We start from the raw sequence: 23,570 nt of genomic DNA on the forward strand, positions 1-23,570 counted from the left end.
GTACGATTGCAGTAGTGCTTTCCTTCCTGCAGGGGAATTTGGAGCGCAGGCTGTCCCCTTCGACTCTCAAAGTGAACGTTGCGGCCATCGCAGCATATCACGATGCAGTGGATGGAGCATCCCTTGGTAAGCACCAACTCATCGTGAGGTGCGAGAAGGGTTAATCCCCCCCAGACCGCACCTCGTACCCTCTTGGGATCTCTCCGTCACCCTCCAGGGTCTGCGGGAGGCCCCATTTGAGCCACTCGCGTCAGTCGAGCTACTCGTGTACATGTTAATAAATTGCACTGGGCCTTGTTCATTAGTATTTGTGTTTGTGTGGGGGGGTGGGGGTGGGGGTGGGGGTGGGGGCGAGGGCGGGGGGTCGTGAAATGCTGTAAACTGCAAAAATGAAGTCTCAAAATCCAAATGAACTGAACAAGATTGACTCGAGCAAGACCTCAATAAATGCAAATGTGTCACCTGATCCACAAATGCATGGATTCCTTTTTGCATGAGCAATTTATGATATATTAATGCAGAACAGAACATTTTTATTCGCAAACATGTCTGTATTTGTACAAATCGCTGCACAATCATTTAATCCCGAATTCCACAGACTCAAATTGAAAGGCATTTGTTTGTGGATTGTAAGATACATGCATAAAATTGATCCAGTACATGGATAATTGTGCGTACATCTATTAATTGTTTTGAGTCTAATGTCATCCTATACATTGTTTTTGGATGTTTAACCGTTTGTATCGAGTTCAGCCTTTGCACTGCATGTGCTAATCACACATTTCATGCTAATGATGGAGACAACCTGTTCTCGTAGTTTGTGAGTTAATTAAATAGTTTCATATACCTTCCTGTATTTAAAAAAAAGCAGATGACATCCCGAAGAGTTAAGCTAGAATGTGTACATAAAATCCATTGTAACAGTCCATTAAGTCGTGTTTACATTATGTGAGTATACCAAAACGAATGTAAAAAGTGTTTATTGTGATAAATATTATTGTTATAAGTTTTCTGAAGTTTCTGAGCTTACCTGGAGGTAGGACCATAGCCCTAGATGTAGTGCTGTAGTGGGGACCTGAAAATTTCCCAATCGATATGCCGAAGGCAGATCCAGGCAAGCAGACCATAACCATGGTCGAAGACCAGAGGGGGGTGCTCGAAGAGGACCTACCAAAGGAAACACACAAAACAGGTCCCAGAAATACAGCATGGTTAGACACATATGAATTGTACTCACCCACCGTGGTTCCCACGCCTGATTCCAGTTACCGGATAGGCCTTTTTGAGAAACTGCCTAGACCACTGCTTGAAAAACCCTATAAAGGGGGGACAGCACCATGTCGGCACCAGAATGCTGCTATTAAGAACGCCAAACAAGGGTCTTAACCTCTTAACCTGCGCCCCTATTTTTGAGAATTTTATAAAAAACGACATACCCAAATAAAAATGTCTGTAGCTCTTGAACCCTATGGTTTATATTTATAAATCTGGTCTTGTTTGAAACTAGACACTTGATATTTTGTTACCCTGGTGTCATAATAACTCAAAATTAGTATAGCAATAGAGTAAAACAGGGTCAAATATGCATGAAAGTGACTTCCGATTTTATTAAAAGAATTTCACTTAGGCAAAAATGGATGACACTTCAATGTTACAGGCCTGAAAACCCCAAAAATATAAAGCTGAATGTCTGACCATGTTTTGATTCAAATTTGAGGATGATACTCCCAAAAATGTAGTTTCTGTAAGCTTTAATTTTAAAAAAGTCTAGGCGTCCTTTTGAAAAAAGCCACTGGAGACTCCAAATGGACACCTGCTAACCAAATGAGAAAATGAGTCAAAACTACATAATACATATATGGTTATCAGTTCATAATTACTCTGCCTACCAAACCACACAAGAAAAAACTATTTCAGAACAACATTTATAGTTTTGACTCATTTGGTCATTTGGTTACTAGGTCTCCAAATGCCATTTCTGAAAGGATGCCTAAAATAAAAACTGGAATAAAAGCCTTTTGGAAGTAAAAGTTATTATTTATTTATTTTTTTAATGCATTTTATTTCAAGAAAAGCTTTGGAAAAGTCATTTGGAGCATTTATTTCAAGAAAAGTCCAGAAAGTCTTTCAAAAAAGGCCATATACAGTATAGGAAAACACTCCAGGCAGCCACTAAGAAGGTTTGTTCTCTGACCAACTGGAAACCAAAAGCCACTGAAAAACAGGAAAGGGAGAGAGAGAAAGTGTGTAAGCAGAACAAATCAAGTTTGCAACTGTAGTGTGTATATATGTTGTATAAACAGACAGACAGGACACATGCATGCATGCATGCATGCATACATACATACATACATACATACTCATGCACACACAAATAACTCACGTAGCCCTTCATTATTTACCTCTCCGCTGTCATATTTATAATCAAAAACAGCTAACATGAATAAAAAGCTGCAAAAACATGATAAACATACATAAACATTCAATACAATGGTGTTGAAACTTACGTGCTAATGCTATCCCTGCCTGGGGTGCATCTCTCCGCGTCTTTCTGCTAATCTTCGTCGCTGCTTCTCATCACCTCCTCCAAAACAGCATCAAACACCACAGAAATACTTCTGAAGTCGACGTTCCATGATGGAGAGATTCAGAAGTAAGATTTGGGGCAAATCCGTTCGTGGATAAACACTCCATATAGCGCAGCAATGCTATTCTGTGTATGCAGCGTGCGTAAACGCGAAAGCGCACGAGTACACACAAACTTTGCGCACGGGTATTCTGCAAATCTGCTTACGTAAACTACGCAAACTGTCAATCACTGTAAACGTCCTTGTAGTTGGCTATCACTTCCATCCATCAAAACTCTGCTGGGTAGGCATTGGCTGGCTTCAAACAGCCCAAATAGATGGTGTTACGATTGACACCTCGCTGAGCCAGTCAAAGACTCCCCAGGTATTCTGAGTCATAGCATCGCCTGTGATTGAAGGAGAGAGACGGGGGAGGGCTCATTTTGTTCGGAAGACCCTATTCTATAATAAAAGCAACGTTGGAATACGGATAAGAATCGATATTTCTTTGAAGATACAGTTATCGATTACTACAACTCGAAACGCGTATGTAAACAAAGGAGGATCTTTCCTTTTTTACCCAATTGTTTCGTCGTTTTTGATTACAAAGTGGGATGCATTTTGAAGAGTGGACTCTTACCTTGAAATGTATGCTGGTGTTTCTTGGAATAGTCCGAGCTGATCAAAACCATAAGCGATCAAACGTAAGTAGTACCGTTCATTTTGTACATGTTTGAATCGCCGGTCCTTCAGCATTTATGTTAACCCTTTCTTGTCTGGTGTATTGATTTCAAAAACAAGTCCAGAACATGAATCTGGAGTGTTTTAGCTTTCAAATGATATATAGTTTATGATTGTTGATTGATTAGTTTTCTAAAACAAAGGTAATTAAAAGTGTAGACACGCCTAAACACGCCCTTCCGGCCCACCAGCGAAGCACGGCACCGTGCAGCACATGCAGCCACACCCGACAGCAGGCGACGGAGACCCATGACCAACCATGGAACCAGCAATCACATCCGATCATTCGCACAACCCCAGCCAGCACATTGCTAAACTTCCCAGGAAGGGACAGGATGACACACAGCTAGCCAAGAGACAAGCAAGAGCGCAATAAACTTCACGGAGCAAAGAGCGCTTGCTCCTTACCATGTATCATCACACGCGAGCCGTACTTAAAACATTTGGTGAGAAAACATGCACTCAATTCGAGCTTTGGTTACAGACAAAAGGTCAGTGAAGACGAAGAAGAGAATGTTGTGTTCTACCGGTGGCCTTTTATACTGTGGTCGCACCGGTAGTGACGCACCAGCAGCAACGAGTCGCGTTGGAAGTGACGTCACAGGCTGTCGCCGGCCAACACTGTTGTAGTTTTTGTATATAAGCTTCAGACACGGGTCACGGAGATGGCGTTCCCCATAGCGACCCCTAGAGGACGCAGTTCGAATTCCTCGAAAGGGAACACTAAAAACATATTTTATATATTTTATATGTTATTATGTGTTAAAAGGTGCATTAAGTGTTGGAACACCTGTACAGTTCATATGTTTGAAAGGACATTTTAAGGGAAAGTACCATGCACATGTTGCCTGTTAAAAATGTATTTCATGTAGTTTCATTCTCATGTCACTCATGTTCTGGCTATGCTGAAATGGAAAAAACTTAATAAAATGTGCTGCCATGCTTTTAACGTTCATGAGAAAATACAGAGACTCTGATCATGAAGCAGCAGCTCCATTTTCTTAATTATTTATATTTACCCTTATCAGGTGGTGAGGGTGCTACAAGTACCTATGAACATTTATGTCAGCTCAAACATTTTGTATAATATTAATCACAACCACTACAATGCACATTTTAATTGGTGCAGATTCCACAGTTCCACTCTTCTGTGGTGGTGTTCAATGGTTTGTGCGGGACAGACACACAACTGGGGTGGTAACAACTATTGCAATTGCTGCACTGCACAATCACCTCTTTGTTTTGTGAGGTCATGCAGATACAGTGAATCTTCACCTGAAGTGTGGCCCTTTCATTTTTTGCTTGTATTTGTTGGTATGTAAATACTGGAGCCTTTTTGTTCTTCAAATCTCTGTACAGTGTCCACCTGGTGTCTGTCTTGAAACAGGCATTCCTCTAGTTTGACTTTATCGCTCTTGGGTGCAGGATGCTTAAGTCCTTGTTTGATCTCTACTTCTTTCACCAATTTAGTGGTGTGGATCACTTCCTCCTGTAGTTGCATCTTTGCAGTGGAAACTGACATTTCACACTTACTTTAGCCAATGCTGTGTGGTCTGTCACATCTGATGTGCTTCAGTGTGCAGTTTATTAATTTTAACCCATTGCCACATTGCATTCTGCAGCTTTTGCTCTAAATAATGATGTTTTAATAACAAAATTCGTGAGGAGCACGATCAGATATTCAACCAATTCGGCACAGGTGCAACTCGTCTAGCTAATCATCTGAACTAGCACAAGTCATATATATGCACACAGCCGACCTACCTCTGTCATTCAACAGTTTTTTGGCATCCCTCCTCTACCCCAACTCCTTACTCTTAATCTGTCTTCATCCCATACTTGGGATGGGGGGAGTTCTCTGGGTTTGGCCATATTCCGGGCTTGGAGCCCTCTCCCAGGACAGCACACCAAAATATGCTTACTGTTTACTCAACCGGATTAGATGTAAGTGTGAATTTGTGAATTTGTACTGTTTCACCAAGACATCCCTACAAGTTAAGCATGTGTCTCTGCTGTTTTTTCTGACACCTTGAACTGGAAGAAAGATTGGCATGATGGATAGTTTTCTGTTGTATAACTCCTTCACTTAAAGAGAAAAAGTGTGACCATGAAACAAATCATGATTCTAATTAACTTTGCAGAGAAATTGTTAAATGTCACATGATCTTTGGATTCACACATTTACTTGGTCTCAGTCTTGCTGTGTGTAGTTATGACAATAAAAGCAGAGCAGCCAAACTAAACATATGGAAGAACAATGTTCACATTAAAAACAATTAGCTACTGTATATGGCACCCCTTAACAAAAAGAAGTATACTTCAAGTTTATTTTATTAAGTATACTTAAGTAAAGTTCAAGTATATTTTTAAGTATACTTTATGTAGTAAGTATACAAATATCAGTGTACTAGTAGTATACTTTTAAATGTACTATTTGAATACTCCTTGGGACTAAATTGGCCCACTTTCTAGTATATAAAAGTATACTTTTAAGTATAACAGAAGTAAACTTTGAGTACACAACTAGTTTACATCTATGTTTTTAGTTTGTACTGCAAGTATACTAAAAGTGAACTTATAGGTATACTGATAGTTTACTAATTAAATACTTTTAGTACACTTTGAAGTATAGTCTCAGTAAACTACTAGTTTAATGGTTTTATACTGCAGGTATACTTGTAAGTTTTCTTCAAGTGAACTTTACATCATACTTTAAGTATACTACTATGTCCCTGTTTATGTATTAATTTGTATATATTTTGTTATATGAATATCTGAACATACAAAACATCAAAAGCAAGTACAGGATATCTGCTTGTAAACAAGAACATTTTATTCTAGCTTCATGCATCCATTTTTTATAAACACTTGAATGTGGGTAAGTTGCATAAATAAAAAATAAATAAATAAACATTTTGAACAAAACGCAAAAAAAAATAAAAAAAAAAAAACCTAATTATGATAATCAAAACATAGATGGAGTTGATCAACAGCCCACATCATGACAGTCATCATTACCTCTTCTATCTAGATACTTAGCAAAGTATTGGCACTCATTTTTACTTCCTTACTGAGCAGTCTTTTTTTGTTTAGTTTTTTCTTCTCCATTGCCTGTTTCATTGCCTTTCTGTTATGACCGTTGTGCCTGCCTTGTTGACTACATTTCTTGTATTTGTTTGCTGAATTTATTAAACTTCCTGCATTTGGATTCTACCTTGGCCTCCATGTCAGATTCCTCACAGATAAAGATTCACACTTTGCCATCTGCTTTGGTTTAAAATAGGGCAAAAAATAGTAGAGCTGCTATACTATATATACTATATACATGCTATACTATGTCTGCAGCCAAGTAAAAAAGAATCAATAATATAGCATTTTAACTAATATATATATATATAAATATATATATATATATAAAATACCCATTTCATGAGAACTTTGTCAAGTCACATATGAGGTTCCATTTCAGCTGGATGTTGCCTATGTAGACAGCAGGGCAGCTCACTAGGTTCTAAAACACAGCTAGCAGCATTAATAGTACTTTTGACATGACTAAGAGAGGTGGGATTGGAGTGGCATGTCATTCTTCAAACCTAAACAAATGCAAAATAGACCACAAAAACATCATTTCAAACAGATGGGCTGAAAAGTTCTTGTTCCTGTTACCAAAAGTATCATTTTAGTAAAGAAGTACAGTTCTATGAAAAAATAACTTAATAAAAATAATAAAAGTTATTTGTCAGCAGTACTCTGCAAAAGTGTTCACATGTTCTTGACCACAGAGATGCATTAGAAAAGAAAAAGCTCAAAAGCAGAAGTTCAGAGCGGTGGAGACCACTTGAAGCAATAACATCTAATAATTCCACATTTAAGTCCAGCAGACTGAATATGTCTTATTACAGGAATATGAACATTCCTGGGACACATGGGATGGATGAAGATGAACAAGAGGAGATGAATATCTATGCTAATGCAGATGCTAGTGATGATGTCAGGACAGAAACGGAGAACTCAGACACCAAGAGACACCAAACACCTCAACACACAGGTACTGAGACTCATTTCATTATAACAACTAACACACATACACATTTTAGTCATTTTAGTGTTTAAGAAACATTTACATTCCTATCTGTCATTTTCAGGGAGCTTCAGATCAGCTGTAGTGTGTTTGGTGCTGCTGTGTGTTCTTCTGCTGACTGCAGTCATAGTGCTGTGTGTCCACATCCATACAAACAACACAAACTACACACAAGAGACAGACCAGCTACTAACCAAGATCACCAACCTCACAGAGGAGAGAGAACAGCTACTAAGCACGATCAAAGCTCTTAAAGGCCAGTTAGCAATCAAGAACCAAGATTTTACAGCTGAAAAGAAAGAATTGTTATCCAAAAATGACAATCTAATGAAGCAAAATGAACAATTAAATCAGGAGAATAATGACCTGCGGACACGTCTTGGTGAAATGGGTAATCATGACCACAGCTATACAAACATTTAACATTAACATGTCATACGTGTACTGCACAAAACTGGTACAAACCAACTCTGTAGTGTGGATGAGAATTAAGTCTTAATAGTTGAACTGTTTGTGTTTACAGAGAGATGGAAGTGCCATCAATCCAGTCTTTACTATTTTTCTTCTAAGGAGAAGAACTGGACTGAGAGCAGGAGATACTGTACAGAGAGAGGAGCAGATCTGATCATCATAAACAACATAGAGGAACAAGTGAGTGAAATATATTGCATGTGTGTGTTTGCTTTCAGATGAATACATGTACTGTATATGTCTATGTAAAGTCAGCTGAATGTAGTTGTTATCAGAATTTCACCTTTTCAGGTATTTGTTGGGAACTGGACTAATAATGGAGTCTGGATTGGTCTGACTGACAGTGATGTGGAGGGAACATGGAAATGGGTTGATAACAGCACACTGACCTCTGACGAGAAATCACTGAAGTGAACAGATTATAATAAATGATTCTCACAGTTCGTATTATATCACATAAAGTGGCACTATACATCTAATACTGATCTGTTGACGCAGGTTCTGGTTCTCTGGACAGCCCAGTGGACATGAAAGAGAAAACTGTGTTTTGTTTGATGGATCAGGGTGGCATGACTATCCATGTGATGATTCTTATCATTCCATCTGTGAGAAGAGTTTTTTAAAATGTAATTAAAATCACAAAAGGCTTTTCTCTCTTCAAATATAATATATACACTCATAAGATGTGTCTTAAGCAGTAAACTCACACTCAAAATGTATTTGTTTGCACTATAATAATTCAGTAAAAAAAAAACAAAAAAAAAGATTGGTTCTGTTAATACTCTATTTGTATTTTTGTTTTGTGCTTGAGTGTCTGCCATGATAGAGTGTTTGATGTTTTGTTTTTGTATTTTTTGTTTTCTTTGGTCATTTTAGTACCCATTGTCACTTTTAGTTGCACCAAAGCAGGTGAAACGCATTCACTCAATATTGATATTCCTGAAGTTTAAGTGACTTGGCGTTATACTACTATATTAAGTGTTTCCTTAAAGATTTTCCACGTCTTGTTGTGAGTGGGGTGGCCAAACCTAGGAATTAAGTTAAATATTTTAAACGTGTTAAACAAAAAAAATGGCCAATTATTATGTCTGACATTAACAAATATGCTTAAACACACACACATGCACATTATTCTGTTTTATTATCATGATGCTAATGTACCAAAACACACCAATAATGTTTAAAAGTCAGTGTTGAATAAAATTTTTTTTAAAAATCATTTTGTTCTTGCATAATGTTACATCTTACCCCAGGGTATGTTTGTAATGTGGAGAGGGAGAAGAGAGGCGAGCGGATCCAAATGCAAGCTTTTATTGGTAGGGCGAGACAAAGACGGGGTTGAACAGGCAGAGTAGACAACAGCAAACAGGTATGTAGGAGCGAGACACAAGAATAGTCCGTGAAGAAGGCGAGGGTCAATCAGCGACAAACATAATCCATAGAGCGAAGAAGAGGTTCTTACATCTTTTCCAAAATTAAATTCTAGCGTTTGTAAAAAGTATAATATTTTACAAATTAATTTGTAGTGCACTAAGTTTGTGTTTGATGAGAGCATGAAATAACTACATTTAGAGTGTATTTTAAAGTAGTATAGACATACTTTTCATGAAATTAAATGTATTTTAAATAAAATTAAGTATTTATTTTTGACTAGGTCACTTTAGTTTGTAAAATGTAAAAGTGGAACCTAAGAGAGATGGAGAAATACCACACAGAGAAGTGAGTCAGCAAAAGATCTGACTGTGGTTGACCAGGCACAAGCATTTCTGAAGTTTCTCACAACTCATTTTATTACTGTCTTGTTTTGTCTGATATCTACAATAGATGTTAATGTTAAATGGCTAAAATGTCAGTATGGCAAAACAAACATCCACAGACTCTAAAAACGCCATCATTCAAGGGCTCTCACACTCCATACGTGTCCGAGTGAGCTGACGTACATGCTGTAGCGTACTGCAGACTGCAGTAAACAGAATCTTGTGGCAAATACATAGTCTAATTATGATGAAGAGTTTTCCTGGCTGTAATGTAACCTGCAGGAATTTCAGCATTCTATGTTTACTTTTATGTGGGAAAGTTAATTTATTGTTTAATAAAAACTATACAGATGTTTCAGCATATAAAACCCGAAACAATCTCCCTATGAAATCAAAGTCCAGGAACTCTCAAAGAACATATGACATCCAACAAAACAATAAAACTAATCTGGAGAAGAGATGAGCAAATGACAGCACCTTTCCCAAACTTATATCCTTGCTCATTTAAGACCCCCTCCCCCTCCCCCTCTCCCCTCTCCCCAACCAGGCTTCACTAAAAGTTCACTAAAAATGTCTATATACCACATATCATGCTTCTTATGAAATCTCTTGCTTTTCTGCTTCATGTTTGGTATCATTTTGTGTCTCTGTGTGACTGGTAAAATTATCTGTTCATCAATGATCAAATGATCAATTGGCATGCTACAATTTACCTGACAAATAAAATGTTATATTTCATGTATTCTGATCTCTTCTGAAATTACACAAATTATATCCTTGACCACCCATTGAAATCCGTTGTTGGCTCAATTTGGTGGACAGAAGCACATCACATCAGTTTCACAGGACACCCAATATGTATAAACGAGACTCAGCAGTATGAAGGTGAAACGCCTACAATACAAAGACAAAGCTAGAAAATCCATATTCAGAGTTATGAAACAGGATTAAAATTCATGATCAATGGTGAAGTGTAAATACTAAATTATATAAGGAAACCATTACTTTGGCATCCTTCTTCCTTCACGCTGTACATATATATAGTTGAATCAGGGTTTTTACACCTTTTCCAAAATCAAATTCCAGCTCTTTTCAAGCATATTCAAGGTGCATTATCAAGCTTTTTCAGCACTTTACAACTGTGGTAAATGACATGTTTACACGCATACTTGAGCTTAAAACCTTTCACACCCCTTTCACACCTGTATTTAGCGTTGTCCACTTGTAATCTGATTGACCAAAACACATCTTAATATCAAGTGTAAACAGGGCCATAGACGTCTACCCTTCAGATGAAATCCTCTAGCCACCTCTGCATGGAACATTTGTACTAGACCTCAAAACTCTAGTTGAACTGCAGTCTCTGATGCTGGTCTTTACAATTATTATTACAGGGGTCATCATTTAGCAGATCCAGAACCTAGCATTGTTTTTTTTGTTTTTTTTTCCTTCATGTATCTTGTCATGAGCTCCTTTGTTCAGTGTGTCATTTTGTGATTGATTGGATTGTGTCATGAATTGGTATTTATAGACCTCATGTTTCCATCGTCTTTGGACGAGTATTGTTTGTTTTGTGAGTTTGTTCAAGTTCTAGTTTGTGTTTTGCTATGCCATGCCAAGCTATGTCTTTGTTTATTATGTATTTACTCACTTTTGAATATCATTAAAAAAAACATGGGTTCGATTTCAACTTGTTACAATGAGCTCTTGTTAAGATCATTGCATTATTATTTAAATATGTCTTTGCTTGTCATCCATACTAGAAATCATGACTACAACTCTAAACTACTATTACAGTAGTTAGCCTAGTAATGTTTTCTGTTCTAAATACAAGCATTTTGATTGATTATATCACGTACATTGTTTTGTTTGTTGTTAGTAGATATTTATTTTAAAGAAAATATAAAAATGATACATTCAGGCTCGAAAAATTTAAAGAGAACCCTGAACCCCCTTTCTTAGTTTCAAGGCCTATTATGTGCCATACTGTACGTATTTTAGGTATTTGCTAAAAGGCTAATTAAGTGGTAGATACACCTGTTTTGGTTGTGTCTGGGCCATGATGACTATTTTGACTGTTTAAGATTTTATTATAATTACTACTATACATTAACAAATTGCTACTGCTGCCCACATAAAGATTTTCTTAAAAATTATTGTCCTGACATCCACTGGGAAGGAAATATAGAACCTGGACCTCTTTGAACTGAATACCCCTAGTTTAGATCCATCGAATTCCAGCAACTTCTCTGAGATTCCTGCTAAAAAAAAAAAACATTTAAAACCAGCCTAGGCTGGTTGGCTGGTCTTAGCTGGTTTAAGCTAGAAGTAGCTGGTTTTAGCTGGTCTCCCAGCCTGGCCAGGCTGGTCAGACTGGTTTTAGCTGGTGGTCTCCCAGCCTGACCAACTAAGACCAGCCTGGCCAGGCTGGGAAAGTGGCCAAAACCCCTCTAAAACCAGCCTGCTGACCAGCTAAAACCAACCTGGTTGACTAGCATTTGGTTGACAACATTTGTTCATAAGTGGCTAAAATGTTGCCTAAAGAATAGTTGCCCACTTACTGTTACTACCTCTTTTCTCATGCGACATTACTGGCTACCTATGCATATATAAGATACACCAACTCATAGACCAATTTAGCAAAAGCTCTAGCAAAGCATCTAACAAGCATCGAGCATCTAAGCATTCACCAAGGTAATATATTCTTCCTTTCTTTAACTAACACACACACACACACACACACACATATTTATAATTCCGTCGGTTCATCATGATCTGCATGGCAGGTCTGCAGATGATTTTATGTTCATTGTTACAGTTAATTCTTGAGCCTAAACCCGAATTAATTCTGGAGGCTTTTTTTAAAAAAAGAAATGTACCTGTCTCTGTGTGCAGTTTTTAATTCCCTGTAGTTAAAGTTCATCTTAAGCCTGATGCTTTATCGTTGCTGTTTCTCTTAAAAGTAATACTACTGTTTTATATTGTACTGTTTTTATTGTAGAGTCTGTTTTTTGTTTTATTGTAGTGTGTTTCTGCTGTTTTCTGCTTGATATTGTGCAGTTTGTCTAATTTGTTAAATGTTCTGGATGCCTATTCATATGATTTTATATGGCACAAGGGATGAAGTCAATAAAAATAGTCTTATTCCTGGATTTTTTTCATGAATGGTTCTACAAAGAACCTAATTAAGAGACATGAAGAACCTTTGAAGGGTTCTTTGCAGTACTGAAAAAGGTTCTTCATGGCACTAAAAAACAGGTTCTTCAAGGAACCGTTTAATAAAAGGTTCTTCAGGGAACCAGAAATGGTTCCTCTGTGGCATCGCTGTGAAACACCCTTTTTGGTTCTTCCTGGCACCTTTTTTTTAAGAGTGTATACAGATGCGGTTACTGGGCATTTGCACATCAAAATAGCTTATTTTTGTCACACTGTACAGCAATATTTTTTAATATTTTACGGGGTAGGATTAGGGTTGGAGTAGGTGTAGACGTTAAAAAACACAATCTAATATGTAGACAACTAAATTTATTGTTAGCTTCCGGTTTTAGCTATATCCTGAAGCTTGATTGTGTGCGTGCCTTACTTCTGGTACACTAAAACACACTTTGTGAATCAAAAACCTTAATTTTTCATTTTGGTTTAATTGTATTTCATTTGGTGCTGTTACTCGACAAAAAGACAACTGTTTTAAACTTGACGGATAAGTACGGTTCTTGAAGCGTCGTCTAAAATTCTAAGTATTGTTCAGCGGGTCCAAGAAGCAGATAATAGAATTGATGTGACTGAAACTACATGCACGGCCAATGAAACCAAGATTCAACATTTGGAAAAACGAGTACGAGATCTGACCGAGCAGGTGGACGACTTGGAAAATCGTGGAAGAAGATGTAATGTGCGCATTATCGGTTTACCGGAGAATACAGAAGGATCAAACCCTGTCAGGTTCTTTGAGAAATGGATACCGGATTACCTTCAGGTGGACACGAAGGCGGGTAAATTGAAGCTGGAAAGAGCCCACCGCTCCCTCGCTCCAAAGCCGGCTCAGGGCGGACGCCCTCGTCCTGTCATCGTTCAATTTCATAACTTCCAGGACAAACAAAGAGTGATGACAGCCGCCACGAAGCTCTTCACGCTCAACAGTAAGCTAACATCGTCTTCAAGAGCTGCAGATGGAATATGCATTGCCATAGACATATATAAAGAGTAGACGCTGCATCGACCGACACTCCCTACTGGGGCTGACGAGACGTGGGGCCGCCATCTTGGACCGGTCACCCGCTCCACTCAGTGTAATCTGTTTGGCAGGTGTAATGAGCTGTCAACGCATTTAATTAATCATACCTCACGGAATACCGAACTGATTTTCACACGTTTTTTTTGCTGCAAAGGTCATAAATGTAGCTGTGATACATGACACATGGTTTGGCGTATTTTAATATTGATAGTGAGCTTAACAGTAATATAATGAATATCTCCGTTCCTGTGATAGTATTGGGTCTTTTAAGAGGGTCTAAAGACTTACAACATGGACTTAGTTCATTAAGCACTTCTAATGCGTTATGGTTTGTATAGTTTTATTCTATTTTCATTTGGCTGTTTATTCATTTGACATTGTTGTTCATTACTGATATTCTCCTTAATGTAGTCTTACCATGCTGTTATTATATTTTGCTTGAATTGACATTGTTTATTATTGCTGTTTTCCCTCATTTTCATTGTTTATTTCATTATGCTATTGACTGAATTGACGTTGTTTATTTTTGCTATTCTCCTTATTAGCTATAATCTGACCAACATCTCAATCTGTTCCCTGTTAAATTTAAGTATTATATTGTTTTGTATTTATGTCACTTTGGACAAAAGCGCAACCATAACCATATGAGGTGTAGGCTATGATAGGAATTTTGCAAATCACACACTATAAATATGATAGAGAAGCAGAAACAGATAGTGATGGTAAAGGTATTTTAATAAGCTGAAGAAACACTATATGAATATTACATTAGAGTCTACTTGGAGTATTTCATTCTCTCTCGCTCACACACACATTAAAAACCCTGAAAAAGGACTGTTTTGCAGAGCTTTTTTCTCGTGCTCCCTTTCTGAAGTTCAAGAGAGGTGAGCTTGGCAATGTGGTGCAGCCTTATCTTGAGAAACACAGACACAACCAATGACAACAGGTCGAAATGATGGTTGTCAATCCCAAACTGTGTCCTCAATGTGTTCCCCAAGTAGAAAAACATCCTCTGTTCCAATCTCCTCCTGGACGATGTGTGTGACTGTCGACACCTTCGGAGCTTGATTTGTTGAAGATTGGCGGATCACCCTCTCTGCAGCTCTCAGCACCTTATAATAATAATAATAATAATAATAATAATAATAATAATAATAAAAATAATACATTATATTTATAATTATATATTGCTTTACACAGTGCTCAAAGACACTTTATAGAACAGAGGAAATAAGAACAAATCAAATATATTAAATACACAGTGTTCAGGCATGTTCTCTCACTTCTGCTGCTGCACGATGTAATCAATTCCAGAGTATGCCCGGTCCAAGATGGTGGCCGCATTTCCCGTTTCCAGCAGCCAATGCGGCGTCTATGTCTATTATGTCTATGGTAGCTCATATGCTTTATATTTTTCATTTATGGGAAACTAAATGTGAACTAAGTGTCACAAATGTTGTAAAACAGAGTTAAAGTTTGCATTTATGTGCATAATCTGAGTGAACTAATACTAGATTTAACAGCGTATGAATGAGAGATTTTTGAATGTTAAAAGTAGACTAAATGCAGAGAATACAAGGTCAAAAAAGTGAATGAAAGAGACAAACAATGAAAAGTAATACTGAGACTTTATTTCTTTTCTTCTGAAGAAAAACAAGTGTTTGTTTGTGTTGAATACTGAATATTTGTCAATAAACATACATACAGAGGAGTTGGCAGAGACAAGACACGATTCCCAACTCTCATTTGCTTTCCTGTATTTACAGTAATCTGGCTGCCGGGTCTTCGGAGCCGAGACTTGCAACATTAGCATAGGAGTCTGCTGTTATGTCAGAAGCTATGAATCTGCATAACTGATATTAATGAAATATTAATGTATGCTCTTTATAATGAATTTTCATTGTAAAACATTGGAGAGTACAAAATGCCTATTCTGCCACCATTTTGAGCTGTTTTAAACAACAAATTTCTATAGCGCTGTTCTAAATTATGGAGTGTACCGTTATTTGCACTGTGCAAATAGGCCGCCTTGCCAAAGGCTACTTACAAGTAAAAATAGCTGCTGCCTTTTAATTATTTGTATTGATGGAGCAATATTATGTTCTTATGGTCTGTCCAGGTCAGGTTTTGTGTTCCAGTTAAAAAGTTTGACATGGACAAAAAAGATTCTTATGTGATATGTGTGTGTACATGGAGAAGACTTGCATGACAAGATAACTAAGATAGAGATCAACCCCAGTTGTGAATTTCATCTCTTTGTCAGCGAGACCTGTTGTGTTGACTGGGAACATGTTTACTTTACAGAGCATTAGGAGTGATTGCTTCATTTGCAATAGATTGGATGCAATCTTTTTCCTACTTCCGTTTTTTCCTGAACTGAATTGGATGTGTTTTTTTTCTCTCTGTCTTTTTACATTACACTCAAACTTAAGTTTATTTCACACAAATTGAACTTTATTATATTAATATTGTTTAATATTGACCTTTAGAATTAAAATAAATAAATGAATAAAAAATAATTCCTATAAAGATATGAACACTCGCCCAATTGGATCCAATGTTCCTACTGGATATTTATGTCTTGTCCTATAAGACTCCTCCTATCAGAATCCTATAGGAATGGTTCCAAAATATGATAGAAATCCTTATTAGAATCCTGTACAAGTTTCCCATTTTTTTGACAAGGAAAACCAGAATCTCCAATAAGATTCTAAAATCCTATAGGACAAAGTGAAATTCTATTAAAATAAATCAGACTGTCCAATAGGATTCTAAGAATCCAGTAAGATCCTAAAGGATAAACTATAATTCCAATTGGATTTTTTGACAAGGGAAACTGTAATCCAGCAGGATGCAGCAAAACAATATCATTTACCTGGCCATGCTCTTGGCCAAGCCTGAGGTACATTCCCACCATCTCCTACAGTAAAACATAAAATATTAAAACAAATATGACCAATGCTGGCTCCATAACTTAAACGTCTAAACCTGTCAGGATGGCAAGCGCTCCTCTCACACCGTTGCGGCGGGGTGTCTCATGCACTTTGGAGGGTCCTTCGTGCACTTCGGAGGCATGGCCTTTGGGGGACGTTATTTGGGGGACCTTCACAGAACATGTAGGACGTTCTCAGGACATTTAGGGGACCATAATTTATTTGGAAATTTAATGTACCCAGAACGTTCTTAGAACGTCCCTGCTGGTGTCAACCTTCCAGGAACATTCTCAGAATGTTTCCCGGGAAGGTTGCTGGAACGTTCCCCTAACAGGGAACATTCTATTTACATTTAGAAAACTTTGCAGGCTAACCAACAGGGAACTCTTTTGAGAACGTTACTAAAAGGTTCCCTGAAAGTTCTCTGAAGGTTCCCCAGAACATTCTCCTAACCTTTTCACTTTGATACCGCTGCTGTACAGGAGCACTCATGCATCCCGTAAGTGGCATGGAAAACAGACGGATGTGGATCTCAATAATCCCTACTACAAACCATGTCTTGTGAAGGGTCTACTTTTATTTGTGTGCACTTACAATACCAACAAAATGCTGCAATCTGTACTTTTATAAGATAAAGAACACAAACATGATGTGCTTTCTGGCATCACAACAGGAGTGCTTCACAAAAATGAACCGAAACTCAGCAAATACCTGCCTTACAGACACGATAAATATATCTAAAGAAAGCTTTAAATTATTACTTAACAAAATAAAATAAAACAAATCGAAAACAAAAACTCTTTCATTATGTAATCTGTAAAGATGCTTTTCTCTCTAAAGGCACATCCAAAGAGAAGATGGTGAGTCAGGATCGGCAACTTCATCCCTGCTACACTGACTCAGAACACGCTAGTTTATTAATAAATAAGTTAAATATCCCCTTACTATTTCCCCCCGACATGTTCATGATAATAACTTTTGCTGGTGCTTTGCGACAAGCTTTAGCCTATTATGTGTGCTTGAACGTGTAACTGTTCCAGCTGCGCTGAAGGCGCGCTTGTTGCTGCTGCTGAAGGAGACACTAAACACTTTCCGAGCCAGTCTCAAAAGTGAAAGCAAAAGAAGACAACAGATTTTTCTTTCATCACCATAATGTATGGTCATTCTGAAAGCATGGATGTTCTGAGAACGTTCTGGGATATGTCAACTTTACAAATAAAATATGGTCTTCTAAACATCCTGAGAATGTCCTGAATGTTTTGTGAAGGTCCTCCAAATAACATCCCCCAAACCTTTAAAGAATTCCACAACAAGACCTTCTTGGATCATCCTGTGAACATTACTGGGCTACATCTGAGAACATTCTGGTAACATCAAATTTCCAAATAAAACATGGTTCCCTAAACATCCTGAGAATGTCATAAATGTTCTGTGAAGGTTCTCAAAATAACATCCTTCAAACCTTTAAAGAACTCCACATCATGACTGTCTCAGAACATCCTGGGAATGTTACTAGGTGACGTCCTTGACACCAGCAGGGAAGTTCTGAGAACGTTCTGGAAACATTAAATTTCCAAATAAAATATGGTCCCCTAAACATCCTGAGACGCTCTGAATGTTCTGTGAAGGTCCCCCAAATCTTTAAAGAACTTCACATCATGACCATCTTGGAACGTCCTGGGAACGTTACTAGGCAACGTCCTTGACACAAGCAAGAATGTTCTGAAAACGTTCTGGGAACATTACTTTTCCAAATAAAATATGGTCCCCTAAACATCCTGAATGTTCTGTGAAGGTCCTCCAAATAACGTCCCCCAAACCTTTAAAGAACTCCACATCATGACCACCTCAGAATGTTCTGGGGACGTTACTAGGCAACGTCTTTGAGCGGCTTCCAGACACTCCACACAAAAAAACAATCCAGGGGAACCGTAGGGCAGGGGCGAGGCAAGGCAAGGGTTGGAGGGCCAGGTCCATGTGGAGGACCTGGAGATTGAGGCAAAGACAGCGGAGCAGTACCCCACCAGGGTGGAGCAGATGCCCTCCAGGGTGGAGCAGGAGGTGCAGGAGCCGTCCAGGGCGGAGCAGGCACCTGCGTCATGGATCAGGACCTGGGGAGAACATGGACAGAAGAGGCAGACAGAACGACAAGGAGAGAGGCAGAGGGTTCGTTGACGGCCTTCATGGCCGTGACAGGACAGGCAGGGAGTTCATTGGTTAGGTGAGGGTCATTGGGTGCTACCACTGTGCAGGGAGCTAGGACAGATGTCCCCATTTTATGAGGTTCCGCAGCCTCAGCCGCCATCTCTGGGGAAACTGTGGTGGGCACCACAGCCACTAAGGATGCCGCAGTAGACGCTGCCACCTCCAGAGGTTCTGCAGCATAAGCCGGCACCTCTGGGGGCACTGGACTCGCGGTTAGATGAGACCTCTGGAGCAGACTTGTGGACAGGCAAGACCTCTGGAGCAGACTTTTGAACAGACAAGACTTCTGGAGCACAGTGTGCAGCCCACACACACCAAATGGCAATCGCCATTAAGGGAAGAGCAGCAGCAGATGGCAGGACCTCTTTAATGGTCAGATTTAATGGCGCTGATGCCACTGGGATGCTTGCAGCCCGCACAGACACTAGTGGTGGGTCCAGCATGCTGGCCAGCATGCTAGGTCGTGACCTTGGGGTGTCAGATGAGACGTGACGAGGCTCTGGGCGGTCAGAAAAGACGTGACAAGGCTCTGGGCGACTAGCCGAGATGTAACTTGACTCTGGGCCACCAGCCGAGATGTGACTTGACTCTGGGCGACCAGCCGAGACATGACTTGACTCAGGAACAACAGCAGTAACTTGACTTGGCTCGTGGAGACCAGTTGTGGCTTGACTTGGCTTGGACTTTCGCCGCCATTTTGTGAACAGGCTCTGCTGTCGCCGCCATTACGTGAACGTGCTCCAGTGTTTGACAGAGTATTCTGTAACGTGGAGAGGGAGACGAGAGGCAAGCAGATCCAAATGCAAGCTTTTATTAGTGTCAGACAAAAAACATGGTCGAAAACAGGCAGGATCGGAACAATAGCACACAGGTGTAGCAAAAGCAAGATGTGGGAATAGTCTGTGCAGCAGGCGCATGTCGATGATCGGCGAACGTAATCCAGGGGGGAAAGCAAAGGGGTTACCCGTGAAACGAGCGAATAGTCCAAAAGGCAGGTGGTGAGTCAGACAAAATGAGAAGACTGGGCTAGAAAGCTAAACACTGGGAACTTGGGAACTAGGGAACTAGGAAGAAACGCGAAACAACAATGCAAAACCACAATACTCGGTGAGCGACAGGGGGCTTATATAGCGTGCCTGATTGGATCCAGGTGATGGGAAACGTGTGATGGAACAGTCTATGCAGTGTGAGATGTTAACTCGATGGGCTCTCTTTAAACATCCTTCAATTCCAATGTGTGAGGAGTAGATTCTATGCATTATATCAGATCTTAGTGCTATTGGTACAATAACTTCACAAATGATTCAATTTTGCACAGAATAATATAGAAGTACTTGGCCACATCCATGGGCAGGTGTTCAGTCTAATTCTGTGTGTGTTCTTTTTTTTTTTTTGTATTACCTGATGTCTTTTCTTGGAGACAGGCAGATAAGTCACCATGCTGATAGACTCTACTTTTGACTTCACTAGGCCCCTGCTTAAGTATTAGCAAATAGCAGGTGCAGCCCTTTGTAGCCTTTTGGTGTGAAGTCGCTAAGATTTTCTCATTTTAATATGTAAGGGATGGGTCAGCAAATTTTTAGACCATAACCAAATAACACTACTAAAGTAGTGGATGTATAGAACCCTAGGGAAAAAACAGCATATGCTGGTAGGTATGTTTTGATGCTGGGATGCTGGTTAGGTATGTTTTGATGCTGGTTTAAGCTGGTCCTTTGCTGGTTTAAGCTGGTCCTTTGCTGGTTTATGCTGGTCATGGTGTTGGTCAAGGACCAGCTTAAACCAGCATCAAAATATACCTACCAGCATATGCTGTTTTTTTCACCAGGGAAATGAATGTGGGTGGTGGACACATCTAATCCTAGCCAATTTTACAGGGTAGTGTATTAAAGATTTTTTTTTTTAATCATATTAAAGTTTCTAACACACTTCAACTTCAAATTCTAAGTGCTGGTTCCTCCTTATTTGTCTGCTCAGTGACCTGTATGCTGATTATAGCATATAGCACCTGTATCCTGATTTATAATGCCTGCATTGATGTACAATAATCTGAGAGACTTTAGAGCTGTCTGATGTTTGTAAGGTTATTGCATATTCGTGAGCAATGTAAGTTTGTTTTTCTTGGTTTCTTTGTTTGTTTATCTTCAACTGTGTAATCTTAGTGTGGTTCATTTTGATTCAATAGTTTGTCATAGATGACTCCTTTAAGCTAGGGGATACATAAAGCTGTAATTTGATGCCTGTAAGGGCTGGAGGGACCCTGATTGGCATCCCTTCCTTATACGGTAATGAAATTAATTGAGTTAACAGCATATTGAAAATATACAATAATATAATAATAATAATAATATATTATGTTAATATATTACAATATTGTAACAATGAGTCGGAGGCAGGAGGATCCATAAGCAGGCAGTTTATTGATGAGACAAATGCACAAACAACAAACAGCAGAGAATTGTAAACCAGAGGCAAGCAGAGTGGTCGGGGCAGGCGGCTAGAATCAAAGTCCGTGGCACAGGCGGAAAGGTCGGTGCAGGCGGCTAGGTTCAGTACACGAGGAGACAGTCCAAACGATAACAGGAGACAATAGAATAAACGCTCAGAATTGTCCACCATGCCAAATCAAGACTTCGCGAGAGACAACAGGAAGGGCGCCATTTTATAGGAAGTGGAAGCGGGGCAAAGGTGAAGGGTCAATCCCAGGTATGGGGCACATGGGAAATGGAGTCCGAATCAGCAAGCTAGTATTCAGGTGAGGGCTCCCTCCGATGGTGTGAGAGAGGCGCCACGGGAGGCTCGCTTGTAACAAATATATTGAAGAATACATAAGGAATTCCTGCTTTTCATATATTGAAAAATGTGACAATATATTTCTTAATATCATAATGTATTTAAATATATATTCAGTATACATTTCATAGCATATAGATGTACATGTGATAGATTGTACGATATGTGTATACATATACTGAACATATTTACTCATGCAGTATATACGTAGATGGAAATATATTTCTTTGAATATTTCTAATATTACTGTAAATCGTATAATTATTTACGTTGCATATATTTCATATATAGATAGTCAACAATAGCACAAGCTCACCTGCAAGTACTAATGTATGAAGCAAAGAGACTATCATTGTGCTGAAGAGTGCACAGCTGTTACTTTTTAAATAAAGTAACATAGTTGTAATGATGTTTGGCAAATCGTCAGTCTAACCACAGGCTACACTCTGCAGCACAATGGTAACCACAAAGATTCACACATATCAGAAACCCTTTTACGTTCAACAAGGTAATACAACATTAAACACTATATATAGAGATCTCCCCTATACTGACATCGAGCAAAAAAATAAAATAATAATAATAATAATATTTAACATTTACTCTCCTTTCACGAACAAGCAAATTAGAAGCAAAAGCAGTGCATGCTGAGAAAAAAAAATCTAGAAATCATTTCATGAATGTGTGTGTATCTATGTATGTGTCACGAATCTGATCGGTGTCCCACGGTCCGCTCACCACCAGATGTCACTCTCACCTTATCACACACTGACTGTTTCATTACACCCCGGACTACATCTCCCAGTATCCATCGCGCTGATTGCGTCAGCACCCTTGACCAATCAGCAGCGCTATAAAAGCCCCGGTCTTTCCCCTCGCAAGGCACGGAGTATTGAGTTGTTGTTGTGTTCTATTGTTAGCGTTTCCTTGTTCTCGAGTTCCTAGTTCTTAGTGTTTTGTTCTCTCACCTGGTTATCTCGTTGTCGACTGTCTCGCCGTCTGCCTTTTTGGACTATAATTTGTTATAAGGATTATTCTCTACGTCTTGCCTGCAATTTACCTGTTTGCCCCTGCCTGTTCGACCTTGTATCTGTCTCGTCCCTTAAATAAAGGCTTGCATATGGATCCGCTCGCCTCTCGCCTCTCACTCCCCGTCACAGTATGAACATACATTCATATTTATATTTATCCAACCCTAATCAAACACATCTGAACAAGATCATCAAGGTCTTTAGGATCACTAAAAAGTTACAGGCAGGTGAATATGATCAAGGTTGGAGTGAAACTGCAGGAAAATGGATCTTGTGGGTCAGAGTTGAGAACCCCTGCCATACATGGTCAATGCATATATTGCAATATACTGAAAAACATACGCACTAATTTACCATATATAGAAGTGTTTAATATATCACATTATGTTTTGCAATATAGTCCCATACCTTTTTGTTTTGAAAAGGATGATAAATGTCATCACAAATAATATCAATAAATAAATAAAAAAGAAGCCATATGGGGAAAGTGGCTTGAAAAAAAAAAACAATAAATTAAAGAAAGTGTTTAAGAACCGCATCAGTTTTCACCTTAACCCACAGCACTATATGTGCATAAAGCCCCTATTGGAGGAAGAACAGGAACTGAGGGCTCCACACCCTACTATGAGTACAAGCCTATACCACAAAACAGGAATTAGATATGTGCTGACAGCTCATGAGGTGTTAGCCATACAATAGCCTCTAGTTGCCCAGCACACATCTAATTTGTTTTCTGTGGTACAGGCTTGTATTTATG

General features: G+C 38.9%; 1 protein-coding gene and 1 long non-coding RNA gene across 2 annotated transcripts; one reads left to right on the plus strand and one right to left on the minus strand.

Annotated features, from left to right (window-relative positions):
• Positions 1 to 1,583: 1,583 nt before the first annotated feature.
• LOC127160324 (uncharacterized) lies at positions 1,584 to 3,035 on the minus strand. The gene is made up of 2 exons (XR_007826705.1): positions 2,508 to 3,035; positions 1,584 to 2,214 (listed from the first exon to the last, which is right to left on the minus strand). It is a non-coding gene; the product is annotated as an uncharacterized LOC127160324 (long non-coding RNA).
• A 4,072-nt stretch (positions 3,036 to 7,107) lies between these two features.
• Positions 7,108 to 13,824, plus strand: LOC127160321 (C-type lectin domain family 12 member B). Its single transcript, XM_051102973.1, has 6 exons — positions 7,108 to 7,356; positions 7,454 to 7,780; positions 7,913 to 8,040; positions 8,152 to 8,270; positions 8,378 to 8,465; positions 13,366 to 13,824. The coding sequence occupies exons 1-6, from the start codon at positions 7,197 to 7,199 to the stop codon at positions 13,822 to 13,824; spliced, it is 1,281 nt and encodes a 426-aa protein (XP_050958930.1). The 5' UTR covers positions 7,108 to 7,196.
• Positions 13,825 to 23,570: the final 9,746 nt, after the last annotated feature.

The sequence above is a fragment of the Labeo rohita genome, unplaced genomic scaffold (genome assembly GCF_022985175.1).
Source record: "Labeo rohita strain BAU-BD-2019 unplaced genomic scaffold, IGBB_LRoh.1.0 scaffold_326, whole genome shotgun sequence".
Lineage (NCBI taxonomy): Eukaryota > Metazoa > Chordata > Actinopteri > Cypriniformes > Cyprinidae > Labeo > Labeo rohita.